Source organism: Solanum verrucosum, unplaced genomic scaffold (genome assembly GCF_900185275.1).
Source record: "Solanum verrucosum unplaced genomic scaffold, falcon-dt-bn FXZP01000307.1, whole genome shotgun sequence".
Lineage (NCBI taxonomy): Eukaryota > Viridiplantae > Streptophyta > Magnoliopsida > Solanales > Solanaceae > Solanum > Solanum verrucosum.
This window is the reverse complement of record NW_026020264.1, coordinates 2,110,767-2,131,944: the sequence shown is the minus strand read 5'-3', so window position 1 is coordinate 2,131,944 and position 21,178 is coordinate 2,110,767. Positions and strand designations below refer to the sequence as shown.

Genomic DNA, 21,178 nt, shown 5'->3' with positions numbered 1-21,178 from the left:
TCAATCATAATTGTACTTTAAAATTAAACTTAAAGCTAAAAGATAATTGAGAATGTATTAAAATAACATTCACTGGCCAAAGTGGCAACTCAAGTCTCAACATAATAGAAGAAAAATGAAAAGACCAAAGAACTAACATCTGATTGTGTATAAAGCCTCTAATAACTGAGATGGACGTCGAAACAATACCCACGACATCCTAATGAATTAAACATACTGAAAGCAATAAAAATGATCCTCTGAAAAGTAAGGAGGCTCACCACAAAACTCTGAATGCTCAATTATATCAATGAAACGCTAGATGTTGATCATGATTACCTGTATCTGCATCATAAGAAGATGCAGACCAAATGACATCAATACATTGAATGTACGAGCATGCGAAGGGAATGCTAAAACAAGACATAAGCTTGAAAGGAACTGAAGAACAAACCTAGTCTCAACTGAACTTAACTCATTTCAATATAAAGCAGTACAAACAAGTGCAATATAAAGAAAAACTTTTAAAAATATTTCTAACAACTCTGAGTATTTAGAAATACAATAGTAACTCTGGATGCATACAAAAATACAATATAAACTCTGGAATGTATATAAAAATACAAAATAATACTGCTGTGGGAGTTTCTCTAACCGATAACTATCACTTAAGAGCTATTGTGATGATATAATATTTTGCCTCACGCTGTCAGGGGCGTCATATACCTATCGAGGGTATAGAACCTGACTACTAAGTGGATCCACTAGTCTATGCTAAAAAGCACTAAGGAATCATCTAAAAAGTATGACCTTTTTCTACCCATGATGGCTACATAGTTTATAGGGGCCGAGAGTTGTCTGAACACTCCTTCACATCGGTGCTCAATACTACTCCCAAAATATAATACTTGCTCTTATGTTTAAAAACATACTTTTTTCTGTGGTTTGAGATAATTGCTCAAAACTTAGCTCAAAGACTCCTATTGGAAATCAAAGTTTCCTCTCTTGCTTAATTGTGAAAGCATTTACTCTTTATTGAAAACTAGCTCAAAGGCTCTTTTGGAAATCAAGGTTTTCTTTCTTGTTTAAATGTGAAAATACTTTACTCTTTGGGAATACATAGTCCTCATATACTCTTTTGAAGAAATGAACTTCAATCCTTACTCTTTACTCAACTCAAAACTCAAGTCTTAAAACAAAGTTAAAACGTTTGTAAAAGACTTTTGGAAAACTCTATAAACTTCTCTGGACTTGACTCTTAACTTTTCTTGAATTTGAATTTATGGATTCAAGGATTGAGATTTGTGATAGGAAAGATCTCATGAGGTTTAAGAGTGTTTTTAGATAGTTAAACATGAGAAACGATCAAGAAATCATTGCCTGGAAGCAAGTTCGCGACGCGGAGATGCATTAATTATTTAGTTGCAAAATAAATTTTGAGACAAAACAGTCTGTGACCACTTCGCGACGTGGGAGAGATTTCTCTGAAATACTAGGGCAAGTTCGCGACGCGGACTGGGGAACCAGATTTGCCCGACTTTTTCCTTTTTCGTTTTCTAACCCCAATTCACCTAAATTCGATTCCGTTTCTCCAATTCTCTTTAGATTCATATACCCAATATATGTACACAAGAATCTAACTCAAACAACTCTAATAATCCACTCTATAATCTCAAGAAACTCCTCAATCTCATCCCAATTCAAGAACGAAGGTAAATTCAAGAAACATACATCAAGAACATTCAAACTTTCAACTTTTTAGGACGAATTCAAGCTGAATTAAACATGTTTGGCTCATGGGTGAACGAAACCAATGTTGTGTGAACTCACATACCTCGTAGGGATCACCCCTTGACGAAATCCACAATCTTAGCTTCAAGAACTTGACAATTCCTTGCTTCTTCTCCTCTTTTCTCCTCTTCTTTTCTCTCCTCTCAAAACCCTAACTTAGTTTTCAAAAATGTAAACTGAATCCATTCAGTTTAGACCCCAACTTAATTACCAAAAATGAAATTAATTAATTGAGTGGTGAAAAGACAATAATGCCCTTCAAAAATCCAGTTTTGACTATCCTTATATATCCTGGTAGCCCAACTTCAAATGAGAATATCTCACTTATACGAACTCGAAACTGAGAAAACTCGATGGAGTTGGAAAGATAATTCAAAGATATTTTCTACAACATCTTGTAGCACACCTAACTCATCCTGAGCTAGAAGTTATGGTTGTTTGAAGTTGACCCAAAACTCATACTTAATTTAATTTTTGTCAATTTTCCAGATTTTCATTCTTTCCAAAAATGAGTCTTTCTAATTCTAACTCTTTCTAGTTGCGGGATGTTACAGAATTAAAAGCCCTACTTCTTCTATAAGAAACTTTGTCACATGTAGAAAGAGTGTTCCAAGTATGCTGCTTAGCATGAAAAGAAATGATTGCCTAAGGAATCGAATGTCAATTGATGTTGAAAGATATATCTATGTGGGCAATGGAAATAAGGCAGCTGTGGAGGCTATTAGTGTCTTTAGAATTTTATTAGATACTGATTTTTATTTGCAATCAGAGAAAATATTTGTTGTATTGTCATTTAGACGAAACTTAAATTCTATTTCATGTTTGAAAAATCTGAATATACTTGTTCTATTGAAAATGGAAGTTGTAGTATTTCTCTAAATTGACATCAAATTTCTTGTTGTGAGTCGTCTTATGTCAATTGATATCATATTAGTACAAACTTAATGATTGTGGATCCGCTCACGAAAGATTTGTCACCTAAAGTGTTTCATGGGCATGTGGCTCATATGGGTGTTGTCAGATTTGATGATGAGTCACTTTAGAGAGAGTTTGACATTTTATTAATGATTTTGACATGTTAAAGTTATTTTCTATACAAATTGAAATTTTATGAGATTTATGAATTTCATGTGTTTATTGATAACTCTGAAAAATAAAGAACTTAAACTTTCTATTGTTGTTTTGCATAAGGTATAAGAAAGTGATTTTGGACTTTAAAGTCATAATGTAGGACTAGTTAGAAATAGAGTTCATTTAGATCGTTTTACATGTAATTTCTGTATTTGATCTATGTCATTGATATTGTAGATACTTGTGACCACTAGTAGAAATTTGTAAATTACCTAGAGATTTTAATTGTGGGTTATTTTCGCAGAAATTTAATACAAGTTTTTATGCGAAATTAAGAAATTTCTAAATTCTGAACTTTTTACCTGCGAAAAATATTTCCCCAGAAAAATTGGTAGGTAAATTTGGCGCCATTTTCGCAAAATTATTACCTAGGGAATTATTTGGGGGAAATAATTTGCCAGTACAATTTTCATAGGTAAATTCTCAAGTAATGAAAAAAAAACTATTTTTTAATTTGTTTGAAAGAAAATTCCCAAATAAACTTATTTGCCGATCCAGTTAGAAATAATTACTTAAAAAAATATTTAGAAATAATTTTATATGTGTATTACCTGGGGATTTATGTTCTACGAATTTTGTTGGGAATTTATTTCTTGAGGATTTACTTGGAAATTTTTTTACTTGTAGAATCACTTGGGGATTTTATTATTGTGAATTTGAAATGAGATTTTTTGAGGAATGCATACTTGAACTTTTTTAAATATAATTTAACTGGAAGTTTTTTTTTTTTTTTTGAATCTAAGAACTTGTTTTATTTGAAAACTTCGTAGAATATTTTCTTTAAAATATATTTAACCAAATAAAAAATTACAATAATATAAAAAATATCAATGACATTAGAATGAATTTTATTGTTAAATATTTGCTCTACTTCTAGATTAAATAAATTATTATACAATAATATCAATCTAATACGGTGTTGGAACATTATTACAAATGTCATTTTCAATATTTTTAACTTATCACAAAAAAATTAATGATGCGGTTTTTTTTCTTATTTTTTTTTTCAATTTAAAAGATAGAAAGAATTAAAATTATATGACTAGTTATTTACCCAATAGAAAAATAACTATCATAAATGTAATTAAAATTGATTTAATATTATTTATATTAAATTTTGTATTATTGAATAAGTCAAGCATTAGATTAAAGTATAGAAAAATTCGATGATATACACTATTAATATGAAGTTTAATTACCCTTCATTGATAAAATTATATTAAATGAAAAATAAATAAACTTTACTTGTATATCCAATTGATATTTTTTATAAGCATTAAAAATGACATAATTTCTCTATATATAGTAAGTTATTAAATGATATTATTTGCAAATATATAATTAAGTATGTTAAAATATAGTTATTAAAATATAAACTAAAATTAAAAATACTACAAATACCTAATAAGATATACTATCAATTATTGATTATAACTTTCTTGCACTTTAAACTTATAAATTTATTTATATTTTCAATTATTTATTTATAAAAACTTTGTAAGTATAGTTTAAACTTTGTCTATGTTTAGTATGCTTAGTTATAGACATTATCTCATAGGAAGTGTAAATATAAAATTTTCATTAATGTTGGGTGGTAGTGATTTATTTTAAATATATAAATAATTGTCATGTTTCACTTTTTAAGAGTCAAATTACATGAACTTTAGCCAATGTTTAAGATATATTTTATTACCATATTGATATGAGATGAATTAAGAGTACTTTTGTAGAATTTATGAATATCTAAATGATATTTTAAATACTCAATTGAATTAATTAAATTTTGCTTTAAAAATTAATCAAATTGGAGAAAGACACAAAAAAATTAGTGTAGTAGTGTCATGGTATCTTTTGTACCACATCGAAAAAAGACACCAAAATTTTTGCATTTATAATGCTATAACTTGAATTTTGGTAGAATGAAATTTCAAGGAGCAATTATAATTGAGTGGGAATGGAATCTCATGGGGAGGTTGCATTAGAAGGGCAATTAAATTGAATTTCATGGGGGATTGGGCACTTATGAAATTGTTCAATGGGTGGGTGGTTGTGTGAGAAATATGAATGGGTAGGTATATATGTGTCTAGGGGGTTCAATGAATAATAAAATAAATAAATAAATAGGAGATAATAATAATATTATTTAAAGAAATTTATTTGAATATCTTCCTGCGGCTTTACTTGCGAATAAATTGGTAAGAAAATTCATTTTTATCTTTTGTATATTTTGTAAGAAAATTCGCAAGTAATTTACCTGCGGAATTTAAATCCCTATGTAAATTAGTTGGGGATTTTGAAATTCACAGGAAATAATTACCTACGAAGGTTTTACCTCCAGATTCTTTTTTATAGGAAAATCCGCAGGAAGCTTATTTTCCTGCGAATTTTCATACATAATCCCCAGAAAAATTTCCATGTAATTCCCATTTTTCTTGTAGCGACCATTAATGGGATTAGTTACGAATATATGTTAGGAAAACTGCTTTGATCCAATATTGGTATTATCGATGGATCAAATTGTTTTGAGATATTTAAATTAAGATAACAAAAGTTTGTGCACAACAAAGTTCATCTATGAATGATTCTTTAGAAATATATGTAGTCTAAGTGGAGATTGTTAGTAATTTCTATTTTGTGGACTCATATATTAATATTTTATACGTAGACCATATTGTTGAAGGAAGTTTGAAGACTGATGGAACATGTTGAAGGAATAGGTCCATTGAAGCAGGCTGACAAGTTAGAGTTAGAGTCATACTAGGACTAGATTACTAAATTCTAAGTTATGTACGACTAAGCTACTGTATATTATAGGAGTCGACTAGGATATGGTATTTGAGTTATAATACAATACTTCTCATGTAAATAATTGTGTTTGTAGTAGGATTCCTAGTATAACTAGAATATGACTCTTCTCCTATATAAGGAGCTTTGTAACTCAACATTATAATCATTAATACAATCCTTGATTTCTCTAGTCCTAGACGTGAGATTTCTACAAATATGCTATCCTTAAAGTAGCCCTTTGTATGATCTTATAGTGTATTAAAGTTTGGGACTTTAAAAATAAATATCTATCAGTATAGGGTTTATTATTTAGATATGTTGAAACACATAGACCTTTTCTTAAGTTTGATGGAGACTTATTGAAAAGATACCATTTAAATGTGAAAAGGTACTTTTTCAAGATGAAAATACACCTTTCCTAAACCTTTCTTGAAACGGCACTTTAGAATACTTTAAAAGGTTTATTCAGAAGATATATTTTTTCTTTTTCTCTCCAGCTCAGAAAAGAACATTAAACAAGAGCAGTATCCATACTTAGAAGATCAAGCCTTCTTCAATCAAGTTGTTGTATTTACTGCAATGGAACAATGTTAGTGTTTCTATCATTCTTCTATATTAATATCTCTCTAATGTTTACTTGTGATCTTAGGTGAATTCTTTAAAGTTTTCTAATAAAATTAACTCTCGAAAAACATACATGACAACTAAAAAACGAATGGAGGGAAAAAGTTTTAACTAAACTACAAGAAGTAGAAATGCCTGGCCGGTCCATAACCCAAAAAAAAGTTATATAAGTGATTAGAGTAATGTACGATCATACTTATATAGCCGATAAGTCTAAGCAAATTAAATTGACGATGAACGTCATAGTTCTGCGAAAATTTACCTAATAAGCTTGTCCTGTGAACCACATATGTATTTAAAACTCTATTTATTATTTAGCCCTAAACTGTCGTTATATTACGTCAAACAACTTATATATGACCGTAACTTTCACTAATTCCTTTGTTATCGTACATTTTCAAATAATAATTAATATAAATAAATTGGCATGGTCCAAATTTGCATGCATATATGTTACGAGAATGAGCCTGCCTCAGTTCCAAATTACCCTAGTATATATATGACTATATATATACATGTGACAAACACAATATATATACATATATTGACCCCATGTCAAAAACTACCTCATCAGTCAACTATATACTATACATGTGAGTAGTTTTTTTTTTAATGGAAAAGGGTCAAAAAATACCGTTAAACTATCCGAAATAGATCATATTTACCCTTAAACTATATTTCGGTTCAAAACTATCTTTCCCGTCAAACCATTGGGTCAAAAGTGCCCTTCTTATTAACGAAAATTGTTAAATGCCATGTGGATGCCACATTGCACGCCAATAGGGTTCCACTGCCACATATAAACGGAAAAAGGTCAAAAATACCCTTAAACTATCCGAAATAGCTCATATTTACCCTTAAATTATATTTCGGCTCAAAACTATCCTTCCCGTCAAACTATTGGGTCAAAAGTACCCTTCTTATTAACGGAAGTTGTTAAATGCCATGTGGATGCCACATTGCATGCCAATAGGGTTCCACTGCCACATAGACTAAATCCCTAAATCCTAATTACTCTTTTCCCCCCTCATTTCATTATTTTCCAGAAACAATTTCACCCTTTCTCCCTCATTTCGCGGCTAGGGTTTCATAGTTTTCTTCGTGGCTGGGTTTCAAAGTGGATATCCGTGGTTGTAGGTTAGTAAATCTTTTTTCTTATTTTATTATGTTTTCGATTTCAAAGCATGATAGTTAGGATTTCACAACTTTCCCCTCGTTTTGCGGCTAGGGTTTCATAGCTTTCTTCGGGGCAGGAGTTCAAAGTGGATATTCGTGGTTGTAGGTTAGTAAATATTTTTTCTTATTTTATTATGTTTACGATTTCAAAGCATGATAGTTAGAATTTCACAACTTTCCCCTCATTTCGCAGCTAGGGTTTTATAACTTTCTTCGGGGTTGGGTGTCAAAGTGGATATTCGTGGTTGTAAACATAATAAAATAAGAAAAAAGATTTACTAACCTACAACCACGAATATCCACTTTGAAACCCAGCGACGAAGAAAACTGTGAAACCCTAGCCGCGAAATGAGGGAGAAGGGGTGTAATCGTTTCTGGAAAATAATGAAATGAGGGGGAAAAAAGAGTAATTAAGATTTAGGGATTTAGTCTATGTGGCAGTGGAACCCTATTGGCGTGCAATGTGGCATCCACATGGTAGAATTTTGGCATTTAACAACTTCCGTTAATAAGTAGGGCATTTTTGATCCAGTAGTTTGACGGAAAGGGTAGTTTTGAGCCAAAATATAGTTTAAGGGTAAATATGAACTATTTCGAATAGTTTAAGGGTATTTTTGACCCTTTTCCATTATTTTTATTAATTCTTTCAGCTTCTATATCATGAATCAACATCAATAATCATAGAAAAATAATATTACTGTTTCACCTTAACCAGAGGTCTTGGATTCAAGCTCTGCGTATGGAGCAAATCTTATTGGGAGCGTTATCCCCAAATGAATTCTACAGTCCGCGATTCAAATTTAGTCAAGACTCCAATGTAGGCTCCCGATCAACAATGGAAATAAAAATAAATAAAATAATATTACTATATATCTTTTCATATGAATGTGGACTTGATATAGCTGGCATCCTGTATTATCGACGACATTAGTAACGACTCTAGTCAGAAATTATTGATTAGCCAGCTTTAAACTATACTCCATTTATTATAATGATCAATCCTCTCAAAGTATACAATAAATAAAGGGAAAATTACCTGTGTGAACCTTCGGAGAAAATAATGTAGGCATTGTGAACATGTTCTTGATGAACTTTATTTGTGATTTGAATTTTAAGATTTTTAAAAATAAATTTGTGTTGTGGTTCGTTCGCGCGACATGTGTAGTTAAATTTGAAGATATTTGAAAAAGATTTGATCCATTTATTGGAGGTTCGTAGTTAAAGTTTATTGGAGACGAAACACAATTTTTTAAAATAAAGTACTATTATAATGTGAAAGTGTAAAAACATATCTTGTACATGATTTATACGTGGTGTATATTAAATACATAATATTGTACAAGTATTTGTTGAAAAGAAAAAAAAGAGAGGCTATATAGGTGTTATGTGAAAATATTAAGTACGTAAATGTGATATATTGCATCAAACTATAATTTTTTGTAAAAATTCCATAAATAAATGCATGACTAATTACAAGGAAAAAGACATGGAGTTTACAGACTTATTTTGACTAGAGATGTTCGATAACGTGAATTATCTAGGATATTGGTGAAATCTGAAAAAAATAAATCAGTGAAAAATTATATTTGAAAGTTGAAGTTGTATTTGACCATTATAAATTAAAGTTGTTCTTGATAATTCTTTCAAAATTTTAGGACCAAACGTATTTTTTTGAGTTCAACTTCAGAGAAAAAGTCAATTTCCAATTTTATTTGGAGATTCATTTTCACGGATGAACTAAGGAGGAAATTTTGTTTTCAGCAACAACAAAAAAAAGAAAATTCAAGGACATTATGTCATGACTCATGAATATATCACACCAAAAACATTTCAAAGTTTATATGCCAAGATATATTCTACATATATATATCTAGCTGCTAGCCATATTCCATTACAAAAATGTCAAAATCATATGAAAATGACATCACTATATATTATTATTAAATTATAGTAACATATATATGAGTAAAAAATTCTGTAGAATTTTTACCCTATACGCAAGGAAAATAATTATAACTCCCAAGGAAAATAATAGATGGAATAATATATATAGTCACATAAGTGCTCTAGCAACTCTATGACTTGACTTCTGCTGACATCGGTGGAACCCGCAGAAAACGCCATGGTCCTGTTCCTGTCCCCATCCTGTAATCAATATCGAGTCAATTAAGTTTGTATCTTATTATGATTTTATTTTTTCAGGTAACGAATGACAGATTACCTCCATAAACCGGCAAATGTACGCAGGACCATGAATATGGCTAAAGCAATCCATATACCAATGTAGCCATTGGTTTTTGAAAGGACAAACTCACAGGTTATAGTTAGTGCACCAACCAAAACCTACATAAAAATTACTTACATTAATTAAAGCGGTAATTAAATTCAAAAGGTAAATTAGTTGTCTAAACTAACTAACTAACCATGGAATATGCAGAGTATGCAAAATCATTTGCTCCAAAGTTGACACCATCTAACACAAATGCCACTGAATTGATTGGTTGTGTACCAGCAACAAACTGATCGATTGAAAAATAAGTTAATAATACTGAAAGAAAATTAAAAGAATCGGAAAAAATGTTTATTGAATTGTACCGGGATGGCAATGATTATGAAACGGATAACATTTTTGTCCTTTGAAAAGACTCCTGATCCGAAGTATAACCCAATTGCAACGACTATAGCAAGTCCGAATCCCAACACTAATCCCATCTGCATAATGAGAAAATTTATCAGTATCACTATATAAGGCGCGTTTTATAAAATTAGTAGCCTAAAGCCAAACTTATTGAACAGTACCTGTAGGACTCGAACTCCTGCAGCCTTTGCCTTTTGGAAGTCGTTCCCAGCAAATGAAGAAGCAAGTATTGCCTGGAAAAGAAGAAAACCGCGATAATTAGAAGTCTCATTTCTACTTAATAGTGACATTATTATTGCCTAAATGTGTAGTTGGTGTGTTTTTTTACCTGTCCTGCTACAGCTAATCCATCAGCAAGCAGAGATGATGTTAGCCAGATTTGTAAGCAAACTTGAAATGCAGCCATCTGTGTTGTGCCTAATCGTGCAGCCAACGATGCAGCCAATGTCACACAAAATGTAACAGCTATCACCCTTGCTAGTAACCAAAATCCTACAGCAATCAACGTTTATCAACTTAATTAACGTACTTATGAATCGTTGTTGATTTGGTACCAGTAATGATAGTCGTTTCAGTATCTTAAGAATACATGTATGTATATTATAATTATATGCCCTTTTTCGCCTTCTATCATTTACTTACCATTCTTGAGAAATTTGCTGAACTGCAGATCTTTCGCGCTAGGAGGTAATAGATCAACTTCTGTCATCAATTTAAATAGGAGAATAATCGATATCAAGTACCTAAAGGAAACACAACAGAGTGATATTAGAAATTGTGTGACTATATAACTTGAAATTAGTTTTGATTCAAAAAACGGACTTACTGAGAAAGAACATGAGCAATGGCAGCACCACTAACACCCCAACGGAAAACAAAAATAAAGATTGGGTCCAAAATTATGTTTGTCAAATCTCCAGCAACTGATACAATTGAAGAAAAATAACGATAAGAGTTGGAGCAATTATCTTAATTTAATTTTATTTGATGTATTTTAAGTAGTTGTTGGTTCAATAGCAGAGTAAATACTACTTACCAGTAGCAAATAACGGAGTTCTAGTATCCTTGAAACCGCGAAAAACGCCTTGCATTGCCAAAGAAAGAAGGACTGCAGGGGCACCAATTGCCCTCAAGGTCAAATACTTCTTTGCTGGAGAAAGCATAGGAGAATCCTGTATGATTTCGTTAAATAAAACCATGTTACTCTTTCTTTCTGATGAGATGGTCACATAATTTAATATGTACTAATGATGTTGTACTTACAGATTTCACACCCATTAAGCTTAAAATTGGTTTCGCCAGAAATATAAGGAAAATCGTCTGGAGAATGCCAAGAATGCATCCCATGAGAATTGCAGTTGAAGCTGATGGAATATGTCGCTTCACATGTTTGAGTTTGCCTTTACTTTTATTATCCAAAGACTCACATTTTGTGGTCTTAAATTCTGTAAACGTAACATTATTTTGTTTAGTTATCATGAAAAATTGACTGTCAAGTGTATAAAAGTTAAACTCGTAAGATATACCTGGTGCTAACACAGTCTCTTTGGTTTCCGTCTTGTCATTGTTATTATCACCAGTTAGTATTAGCTGTTTTGTTGAATCATTCTTCTCCATTTTACCCTTCTCCAAATCAGCTTTTGCTTCTTTTTCACTAATTCTTCTAACAGTATCTTCCTCAGCAACAAATGAAGTAGTTATGTTCACTAAAGGGAAAATTGTGACTTTAGAGGCTTGATTAAAAATGGCAATTGAAACTCCTACTGCTGCAATTTCAACTGCCCCTGCAATGATAAAAAATAATTGTAAGGGCAAAATAGTCAAGTTATTAATGCTTACATTTAATGATTTAAACTTCTAACAAACAAAAAAACGTGACTGTGCGTGCTGTCCTTACTAATACTGATGAAGATTGTATCTGTCCTATTTTCATGACTAAATTAACACGTCCTTTGTGAATACAAAAGTCCTATGTTCACATTGAGGTGAATTTTGATACCACTCGATTGACTACCTGAACTTTAATCCTAAACGTACATACCTAAATGACCGATGAATGCTGTATCAATGAGAGAAGCAATAGGATCAGCAGCTAATGCAAGAGCTGCAGGGAACGCGATACGTAGGATTTCCATGCCAAGATCGTCGAATTTAAAGACATTCCTAAACACCACAAGAAAAACAAATTACATGAAGTGATTAAACCGAGCAAAATTCAATGTTTGGAGAAAAAAAATCAACAAATATTTGACAAAATGTACCTAATGTCTTCAAAGAAAACAAAGATTGGTATGTTCCATCTTCTTTCAGTGCAAGCTACATTGCCAACTTCAGCCATGAGTCCTTGATTTTGATAACTTATCGTGCAAAACGCGTTGGCTAGTGCACCTAAAAATCATCAAAAATTCAAAATTTGGTCACAAATTGTTTGGAAAATAATAGAAAGAATGAGTAATTTGAAAAGAACCTGATGGAAGGAAGGAATGGAGGAGAGTAAAATTAACAAGTGAATGAATTTAGAGTATGACTAAATTCTCTATTAAGTTTTCAATAAAAGTTGAGGACAAAGAATTAAATGAAACTGGTAGTAAAATGGTTGTATAGATATAGGTTAAGTTTAATGAAGATAATAAGTGAGTTTAACGCATCTAGGCATGCACTTATTGTACTTTTCCGTAATATCTTGATGACACGTATTTTCCTCTAATTCATTTATTTATAACAAAAAAAAAAGGAGGACTAGGTAGGAAATATAAGCATCTTTTCCTGTATAAAAATACAAAATAGTAATGACCAAAATAATACCCCTCCCGTTACTAAAAGAATAACCTAATTTGTCTAGCACAAAATTTAAGAAAATAAAAAAGATTTTTTTTTATAATTTTGTAGTTCTAAATTAAAGTTATATCAAATGTATCAAAATGTCCTCTAATTTTATGATTTTAAACATAGTGGAAAACTGAAAGTAAAATATTGTCAAAAAGAGAAAGGGGTTATTCATTTTGAAACATAGTAAAAAGAAAAGTATGTATAAAAAATATATAGCATATATTTTCAAAATTACACTTCTTTTTAATGGAGTTTTCAGTTATTTTTAAATCTCAAAGAATGACTATATATATATATACATGTGTCACACCTTGATAATCTATTTTGACACACACCCTTATAATTTATTTATATTGGACTAGAGGAAATACTAATCATAATTAAAGAATCAAGCAAAAATGTGTAGCTTTTGTAACTGAAAGCACAACTATTTTTTGTGTCTTAATTCATATGATCGTGTTATACTGTAGACTATAATTTTATTTCTTTTTTGTTTAAAAGAATTAAAAGGAACAAATAGGAATGGACAGACAAAGTAGGCAGGAATGAACCTGCCTCAGTTCTATTTCCCCAAGTTGTTTACAAAGCAAAATTTGCACAAAAAAATAGACCTTTCCATATCAGTAAATTAAAAACTATATTTTTTCTGTTCTTTCAGAATTTTTATATTAATGAAGAGAATTAGATGATGAATCAACAAAACCAACATAGAAAGGTATATCTGTTCATGTGTGCCGTCTCCAAATAAGCCTTCTCGATTCAAGAGACCGGTCTTTAAATAGAGTTTAAGTTATATATATTGACTATATAATTAAAATATTATAACTAAGTTATTTAAAAGATAATTACAAATGACTTTATTAATGTGTTATTAACAACATAGGACAAATGATATGTAGCCTGCTATAACATATTAAATTATATTTGATAATATAAAATATTCTTACAGTACGTAGGAGTCTCGATCCTCGTTGGCATTAAAATACTATGAACGAGATCGACTACCCCATGTACAGAATAGGTACTCCACTAGATAAGTGCAGTATCATTTTTAGGCCAAAAGAAAAAAAAGGAGGAAAGATCATGGAAATAATCAACAAGGAAAATTAAACCTTAAGAAAAGAATGCCTTGTTTTTCACGATAAAAAAATAATAATAGGAAAATGGTCTATGAAGACTAATGTGGTCAATATTTCTTTAAAAATTACGGGCAGGGGATAGGGAAACAGCGGAGGAAATTACAAGTTGAAAATCGAGTTCTCAATAGTAAGATGAAAGTTCAGATAATTAACGAATCAAGCTATTAAAATTTTTGATATTCCGATCTCGATTCGAAAAGCTAGAGTATTTGTTTTAAGTTCTAAATAATATGATTTAATTTCTAGTTTTAGGCTCTTCATATGCACCGACACGGAATGCTAGCTTCTTGTCTAGTTAAAGGCTCACTTAGATAACCTTCGTTATTTATCCTACGATTTATTTTAATGGTGTCCAAATTAATTTATGCGCATGCACTTCAATTATTTCTCTGTGTTATCTCTTAACAAACATAAGTATCGAGCAATTTTATCCAGCGAAGCTCATGAAGATGAGAATAAATTTTTTAATCTTTTTTTACTTCTATTGAAAAAACATGAATCTGAAACCTCATGATTCTTCTCTAAATACTTCATTTTTCACTAGACCATGCCCTAATGCACTAAAATGCGTACATTTGTGTGGTTTAGTGAGATCCACACTACAGATGGATTCAAAAAAATTAAATTTATGAATTCTGAATCACAACTTTTTTGCCTAATAGATTCTAAATAGATGGTTTAAGTGAATTTCCTAAGAAAAAAAATCATAAACTAAACATCATATATCCTCTCTAGACTAAATGGTGACTATTTTGGGACAAAAGGTGCTTATTATTATTAGGGCCAAAAATCAAGTACAAGGTTCCAATCTCTGGCCGGGGACAGAGATTGGAATTAGAGAGAGCTCATTATTAATTAACTACTAACTACAAGAGGCCAGAAGCAAGTGGTTGTTCGTTGGTATGCCACTTCTAATCAAGGATATTTAAAAAAATAAATTATTTTAAATATGTACCTTATTTTTAAAATTTATTATATATTTAAAAAGTAAGTAAAAAATATTATAAAGTATTTTAATTAGTACAATATTTAAAATATAAAAAAAAAATTAGTAAACTTTTAAAATTTTATCAGTATCAACTATCACCTAAATTAAAGTAGAAAAATATTTTCCCTATTCAACAATAGTTGTCCAACTTGGCACACTGAAACAATCTGTTACTTCCTCTGTCCCTAATTACTTGTTCACTTTTCCTTTTACAGTTGTCCCTAGTTACTTGTTCATTTTGACAAATCAAGAACGGACATTTTTTTTTACCTATTATACCCTCAATTAATTACTTTAAAAAAGGTAGAACTTTTTGAAAATCTTAAATTTTTATTCATCCAATTCATAATTAATAGGGGTAAAATGATAAACCCACTATGTCAATAATTATTTTCTTAATAGGTGTGTCATTTCAAAAGTGGACAAGTAATTAGGGACAGATGGAGTACTATTTTATCCTTTGACTTTATTAAACTTAATGCTCTGAGAAATGTGTTAGATGATAGTACTATTTAATAGCAAGGGTAAAATAGATATAAAAGATAAATTATCTCTTGATATTTTAAACTTGACAAGTATTGTTGGACAATTATTATTGGACGGAGAGAGTAACGTACGCTGAATCCATGCTGACACTAACTCATATACCTACCGTATGTATATATGTACATATATGGTGTCCTGTTTGTTAGTACTTCATATTTTGTTTTCATTGTCTTAACAGAAGTAGTGTTGTTAGGTTTTTTTTGTTGGTTTCTAAATAAAAGGAAGAGATTTATTAATTGTACTCATTCGACATCCCATTATTCAACAAATAAAGTTATTTAAGTTGTTAAAAGCTGAAATCACTTATTTGAAATTAGATTAATTTAAAGTTGATTTGTTAAATTGTATTTCCGTATTTGTTTAATAAACATGAAGATCTTATAATTTGTAAAAACTATAAAAATGAATAATAAAATTCAATGTTTATACAATCTTATTAGATGATCAAATACAAAATAATTCCAATTTTCATATTTTTACATTTTTTATGTCCCGATGCCCCCCTAGTGAGTGAATCAATTTTAAATATTTGGAAATAAGTAATTCAAATTACTTTCTCTGTCCTAGTTTATATGATTCACTTTACTTTTTAGTTAGTTTAAAAAAGAATGACATATTTATAATAATATTTAACTTTTAAAATGCTTATTTTATCCTTAATAAGAATGATGTATAGTCACACTAATATTTATGACTTATTTCAGAACACAAATTTCAAAAGCATTTCTTTCTTTCTTTCTTTAACTTCGTGTCGATTTAAACTACCTCATACCAATTAAAGACGGAGGAAGTATCGACCAATATTTCCTTTTCCACCAATAATAATAAGTGAAATACTTTGGTTATCTTCTTTTCTTTTAGACTTAGGGTGTGTTTGGTATGAAGGAAAACATTTTCCGGAAAATGTTTTCCAATTTTCTCATGTTTGGTTGGGCTAAATGTTTTGGAAAATGTTTTCCAAATCAACTCATTTTCCTCAAATTTAAGGAAAATGACTTCCTTTCTAAACTTAAGGAAAACATTTTCCAAAAGTCTCTTCCAACTTCAAATTACAATTATTTTTTTGTTGAAAAAATTAATTTATTTTGTCCCTACCCTCAAATCACCCCCTAACCAACCCCCCCCCCCCCCCAAAAAAAAATAAAAAATAATTTAAAGCTTGTTTTTAAATTCAATTTTTTTACCCCACCCTCACCCCTACCCCCACCCCTTCCCAAAAAAATATTTAAAATTGTTTTTAAAATATATTTCTAATTTCATTTTTTTATTTTTTTACCCACTACCCTCGCCCCTCCCCCCCCCCCCCACATCAACCCCCCTATCAGCCCCCAACCCCCTTCAAAAAGAAAAAAATTTAAGTTTGTTTTTAAAAAATATTTTCAACTTCAAATTTTTATTTTTTCATCCCGATCCTCGATCACCCACCCCCTTCTCGGGTCACCCCCCCACCCCAAAAAAAAATTGAGTTTGTTTTTAAAAAATATTTACAAATTCAAAATTTCATTTTTTCACCCTACCCTCGACCTCCCCACCCACCTCCTACCCAGCCCCCCACCCACCCACCCCTAACCCCCCCCCACCCAGCCCCCTACCACCCCCCCCCCCCAAAAAAAATAATTTTAAGTTTGTTTTTCAAAAATATTTTCAACTTCAAAATTTCAATTTTTCACCCCTACCCTCGACCCCCCCCCCTTTCACCCACTCCCTACCACCCCCACCCCCCAAAAAAATTTAAGTTTGTTTTTAAAAACTATTTTCAATTTCAAAAATTATTTTCTACTCTAGTAAAAATAAAAGATATTTCTCAAAAATATTTTTCATTCATAAATCAAACACTAAAAATCTTTTCTGGAAAATATTTTCTACTCACCAACCAAACATGAGAAAATAAGTCAAAAATCAACTTGTTTTCCAGGAAAACATTTTCTAGGAAAACATTTTCCATGGAAAACATTTTCCTTCATACCAAACTCACCCTTAGTGTCCTTATCATTTGTTGGAAAAACGATAGAGTGTTTTACCCTAGAATTATTGTTATATATCACAAAAAGAATTCCACTTGTGCTCACGCAATTGTTAACCCAAAAAGAAAGAAAAAGATTATTAAGTATTTTTTTTAAAAGGTTAAGGAAGTAGTGGCATTCTAAAATTGTTAAAAATATGTAATCAAAACAACTAACAGAAAGTAGAGAAAAGACCAAACTTTTCAACGTGCGGCTAACAACACATATGATAATGCATGTTGTTTGAAATTTGGTCTATATTAATGTTGCTAACTTTTCCTCATCATCATGCACTACTTCCTTATACGTATCTTTTATACACTCAACGTGATAACACTTTAACTGACACGGAATTTAAGAAATAACTTATAGATAGTTAAAATAACTTATAGATATTTAGACTATACGTAATCTTACAAATGGTAAATAAGTAGTTTAAATTCAAATACAGAAAAATTAATATCATTTTTTTATAGACTAAAAAGAAAAATGTGTCATCGAAATTCTAATAGAGTGAGTAATTAGTAGATAGCCACTTCTTTTTCAGGAACAAAGTCAAGGAAAGTAACTTTATCACTTTGATAGGGAATGCATCTTTTTTTCTTTTTAATGGTTGATTAGAAGTGAATTTTGAATTTTCTTGTCTTCTTCACTTAAAGCTTGAAATTAAATTGCTTGATAGTCTCATTGAAATATTTAAGATTATTTTTCTTTTGACACTAAAAATGTAAAAGAATGTTTGATTTGTTGGATATATAAGAATTAGGCATACACTTGACAATGTGCATGATCTCATTCAAAGAAATGAATAAAAAGGAACCAAAGTTAGTTCAATATCAACATATATATTTTCCAAAAGAAGGGATGAAAATATAATATTATCAAGACGTGTGAATAGATTGAGCTTGAAATAACAACGATTAATTAATTTTGAAGTTGATGTTGTAACTAAGAAGTTTTGGACATACCTTTATGTGGAAGTTAAAAGTACAAATGATTGAAAGTTGCCAAACAAGTGAACAAGTTCTCTTCTAGTCCACTGGCTTCTTTGTTTCAATTTGTAGACATTTAATTTTCATTTTTGATGGCCTATTTATAGAGGAGATAGAAAGTTTGTTTAGTAGCACTTTTAGTCCTTCAAGTTTTTATAAAATTTCATTTTAATACTTCTTATATCTGATTAAACACATTATACTTTCAATTAATAAAAATATGTGTTTTTTCTTACTTTAAATGATATTTGAGTGGAATTATCATAAGTTTTGTGGTTGATTTTTGTCTTCTTTTCATTTCTTGGGGTGTGGGTGGGGTAGCAGGGTAGGAGGAGTGTGAGTGTGTGGCTAATGAATGTTAAAACGTGCACATATGAGTTGCTTTAAATTTTACACGCTTCAAATTTAAGATGGAATGTGATGCGTAGTATTCTGGTCAAAATATTTAAATTTCTCAAAATCAAGAAAATAACTTTTCTTTGAAATAGAAAAAATAAGTTACATAGTGAAATTTTAAGTTTATTGTCTTTTTCTTATTCATGCCGCCCACCTCACTTTCCACACCATTTCATTCTCATAGAAATAATAATTGACATACTGAATTTATCATTTTACCCCTATTAATTGATAAAATTTCAAAATCAATTTACTCATTAAATATGTTCTATCTTTTTAAAAAATGTTAATGTTTGGAACAAATTTTAAAGTGACAGAAAATAAATTGCAATCACAAATAAAATATGAAGAAACATAATTATTGATAAACATTTGGGTACAAATTTGTTCCTCCCTTGATTCTTCTCTCTCTCTTAAGATTTAACCATGATTCGCGGATCGTTAGTGGCGTATTTCTCTAACTAGGATGGTTTGAAATTGATTTATTTGTGAATATTCCTTGAATTTGCGGAATATTCGAGATGCAACTTCAAGGGAATATAGTACCCTTTATATAGGCATGAACTAGGGTTTAGGGTTGAGTAGCCTCCAATAATTCTAATTGGGATTGAACACCATGTAGAGTCCCAACTTAAATTGAACACGTCTTGTAGAGTCCCACAAAATTTCAATGTCTACAGTTAACTCTCTAAATAAATTGAGGATATAATAGGTTAAAAAAAGTATTGTCTTTTTCTATTTGTTAAAAATGACAAGTAAAAAGTCAAAATTGGACAAATAAAAAGGGACATATGGAGTATTAATTATAAATGATCTGGGATTAAAAAAATTCTTACTTACCAAACACTAAAAATTAAGTTAAAAACTACTTGTTTTTAAAAAAAATATTTTTGTTAATTTTTTTTTAAAAAATAAACGGGTTTCTTAATTTGTTGTGTTTGTTATGTAAGTGAGAAATATTATCTCAAAATTATTTCTATATAATTTTGACAAACATTAAGCGAGAGAATTGATTTTGTCGGACATTTACAATTTCTTTTATAAGTTTAATTTTTTTTAATGAGAGATTTTCATTTTTACACGCAAGAAATGAAAAGGTTTTTTTTTTAGAAAACTTACATAAATCTCACTAGTTTAGGAGTTAATTACTTAGATACACTCTAATTTGCAATATTACGTATCTTACTAGATTTTGATGCGTCCAGATACGTTCAGATATGTCCATATACATGTATCTCAGGATACATGTGGTCAAATTTATTTTAGATACATTGTATCCATGTGAATTCGCATGTATCTGAAATACATAACAAATCTCTATCATCACTCTCCTATTTATCTTGTATCACATATACATGTGAATCTCTCTCTCTCACACACACATGTGTGTCTCTAGCGTGATTCACATGTATTTGGGATAATTAACAAAATCTCAATCGCCTCCTCGCCATCTCGCTCTTCTCTCTCTCTCTCCTTATTTTAATGTATCTGGTTGCAAAAATACATGTATCTAAGTGTATCTTTCTCAATATATGGTAAAGAACTCTTAAGGGAAAAGACATAAATTCATCCTTGAACTTATCTCGAAAAGTCAGTTACACGCTTAAAGTATCATGGCGACCTATTACACACTTATTCTTGTTAAAAGTGTAGCTAATACCACCTTTTAATGTACAAAACCAGTCACACATACTAGAGTTGTGTGCACGCGCCTGCCAAATCCTATGCAAAAATACACGTGTAATTTTTTAATTTTTTTCACTTTTTTTCCTAACCAATTTTACCTTTATCTTCCCTCTTCATGTTTTCACTTTTTTTTCAACCATTTTACCTCTATGTTCTCTCTTATTCCTTACCTGAATGACACCATTTTTGTCTTTATTTTCTCTCTTCTTTCTTACCTGAATGACTCCATTTTCAATCCTTTCATCTGATTATAAAACATACCAAACAAACTATTGCGACAAATAAGATCGACGGAGTAGCAGAGATGGTTAGAAAATTTGTGAAGAAATGGGGGACATGGATAGCAAATTAAATCAAAGTTATTATTCAATACGGTTTCATCCCACTTGTCATTGTCATTGACATTAAATTTGAGTCCTAAACTTATATTTCTCAGCTTAACCCTATCTAAACAGCTTCCTTTCTTTTGGGTT

General features: G+C 30.4%; 1 protein-coding gene across 2 annotated transcripts; it reads right to left on the bottom strand.

Moving 5' to 3' along the window:
- Positions 1–9,536: 9,536 nt before the first annotated feature.
- On the bottom strand, positions 9,537–18,682 carry LOC125833635 (protein DETOXIFICATION 43-like). Of its 2 annotated transcripts, XM_049512799.1 has the most exons (14): positions 18,600–18,675; positions 12,388–12,514; positions 12,168–12,289; positions 11,653–11,910; positions 11,390–11,571; positions 11,163–11,298; positions 10,953–11,049; positions 10,769–10,869; positions 10,455–10,618; positions 10,288–10,359; positions 10,084–10,200; positions 9,912–10,007; positions 9,710–9,831; positions 9,537–9,633 (listed from the first exon to the last, which is right to left on the bottom strand). In XM_049512799.1, the coding sequence occupies exons 2-14, from the start codon at positions 12,462–12,464 to the stop codon at positions 9,564–9,566; spliced, it is 1,614 nt and encodes a 537-aa protein (XP_049368756.1). In that variant the 5' UTR covers positions 12,465–12,514; positions 18,600–18,675; the 3' UTR covers positions 9,537–9,563. The 2 variants fall into 2 exon arrangements, with proteins under 2 accessions (XP_049368756.1, XP_049368755.1); XM_049512798.1 differs by having other exon boundaries at positions 11,390–11,910; positions 18,600–18,682.
- Between the last annotated feature and the right edge of the window lie 2,496 nt (positions 18,683–21,178).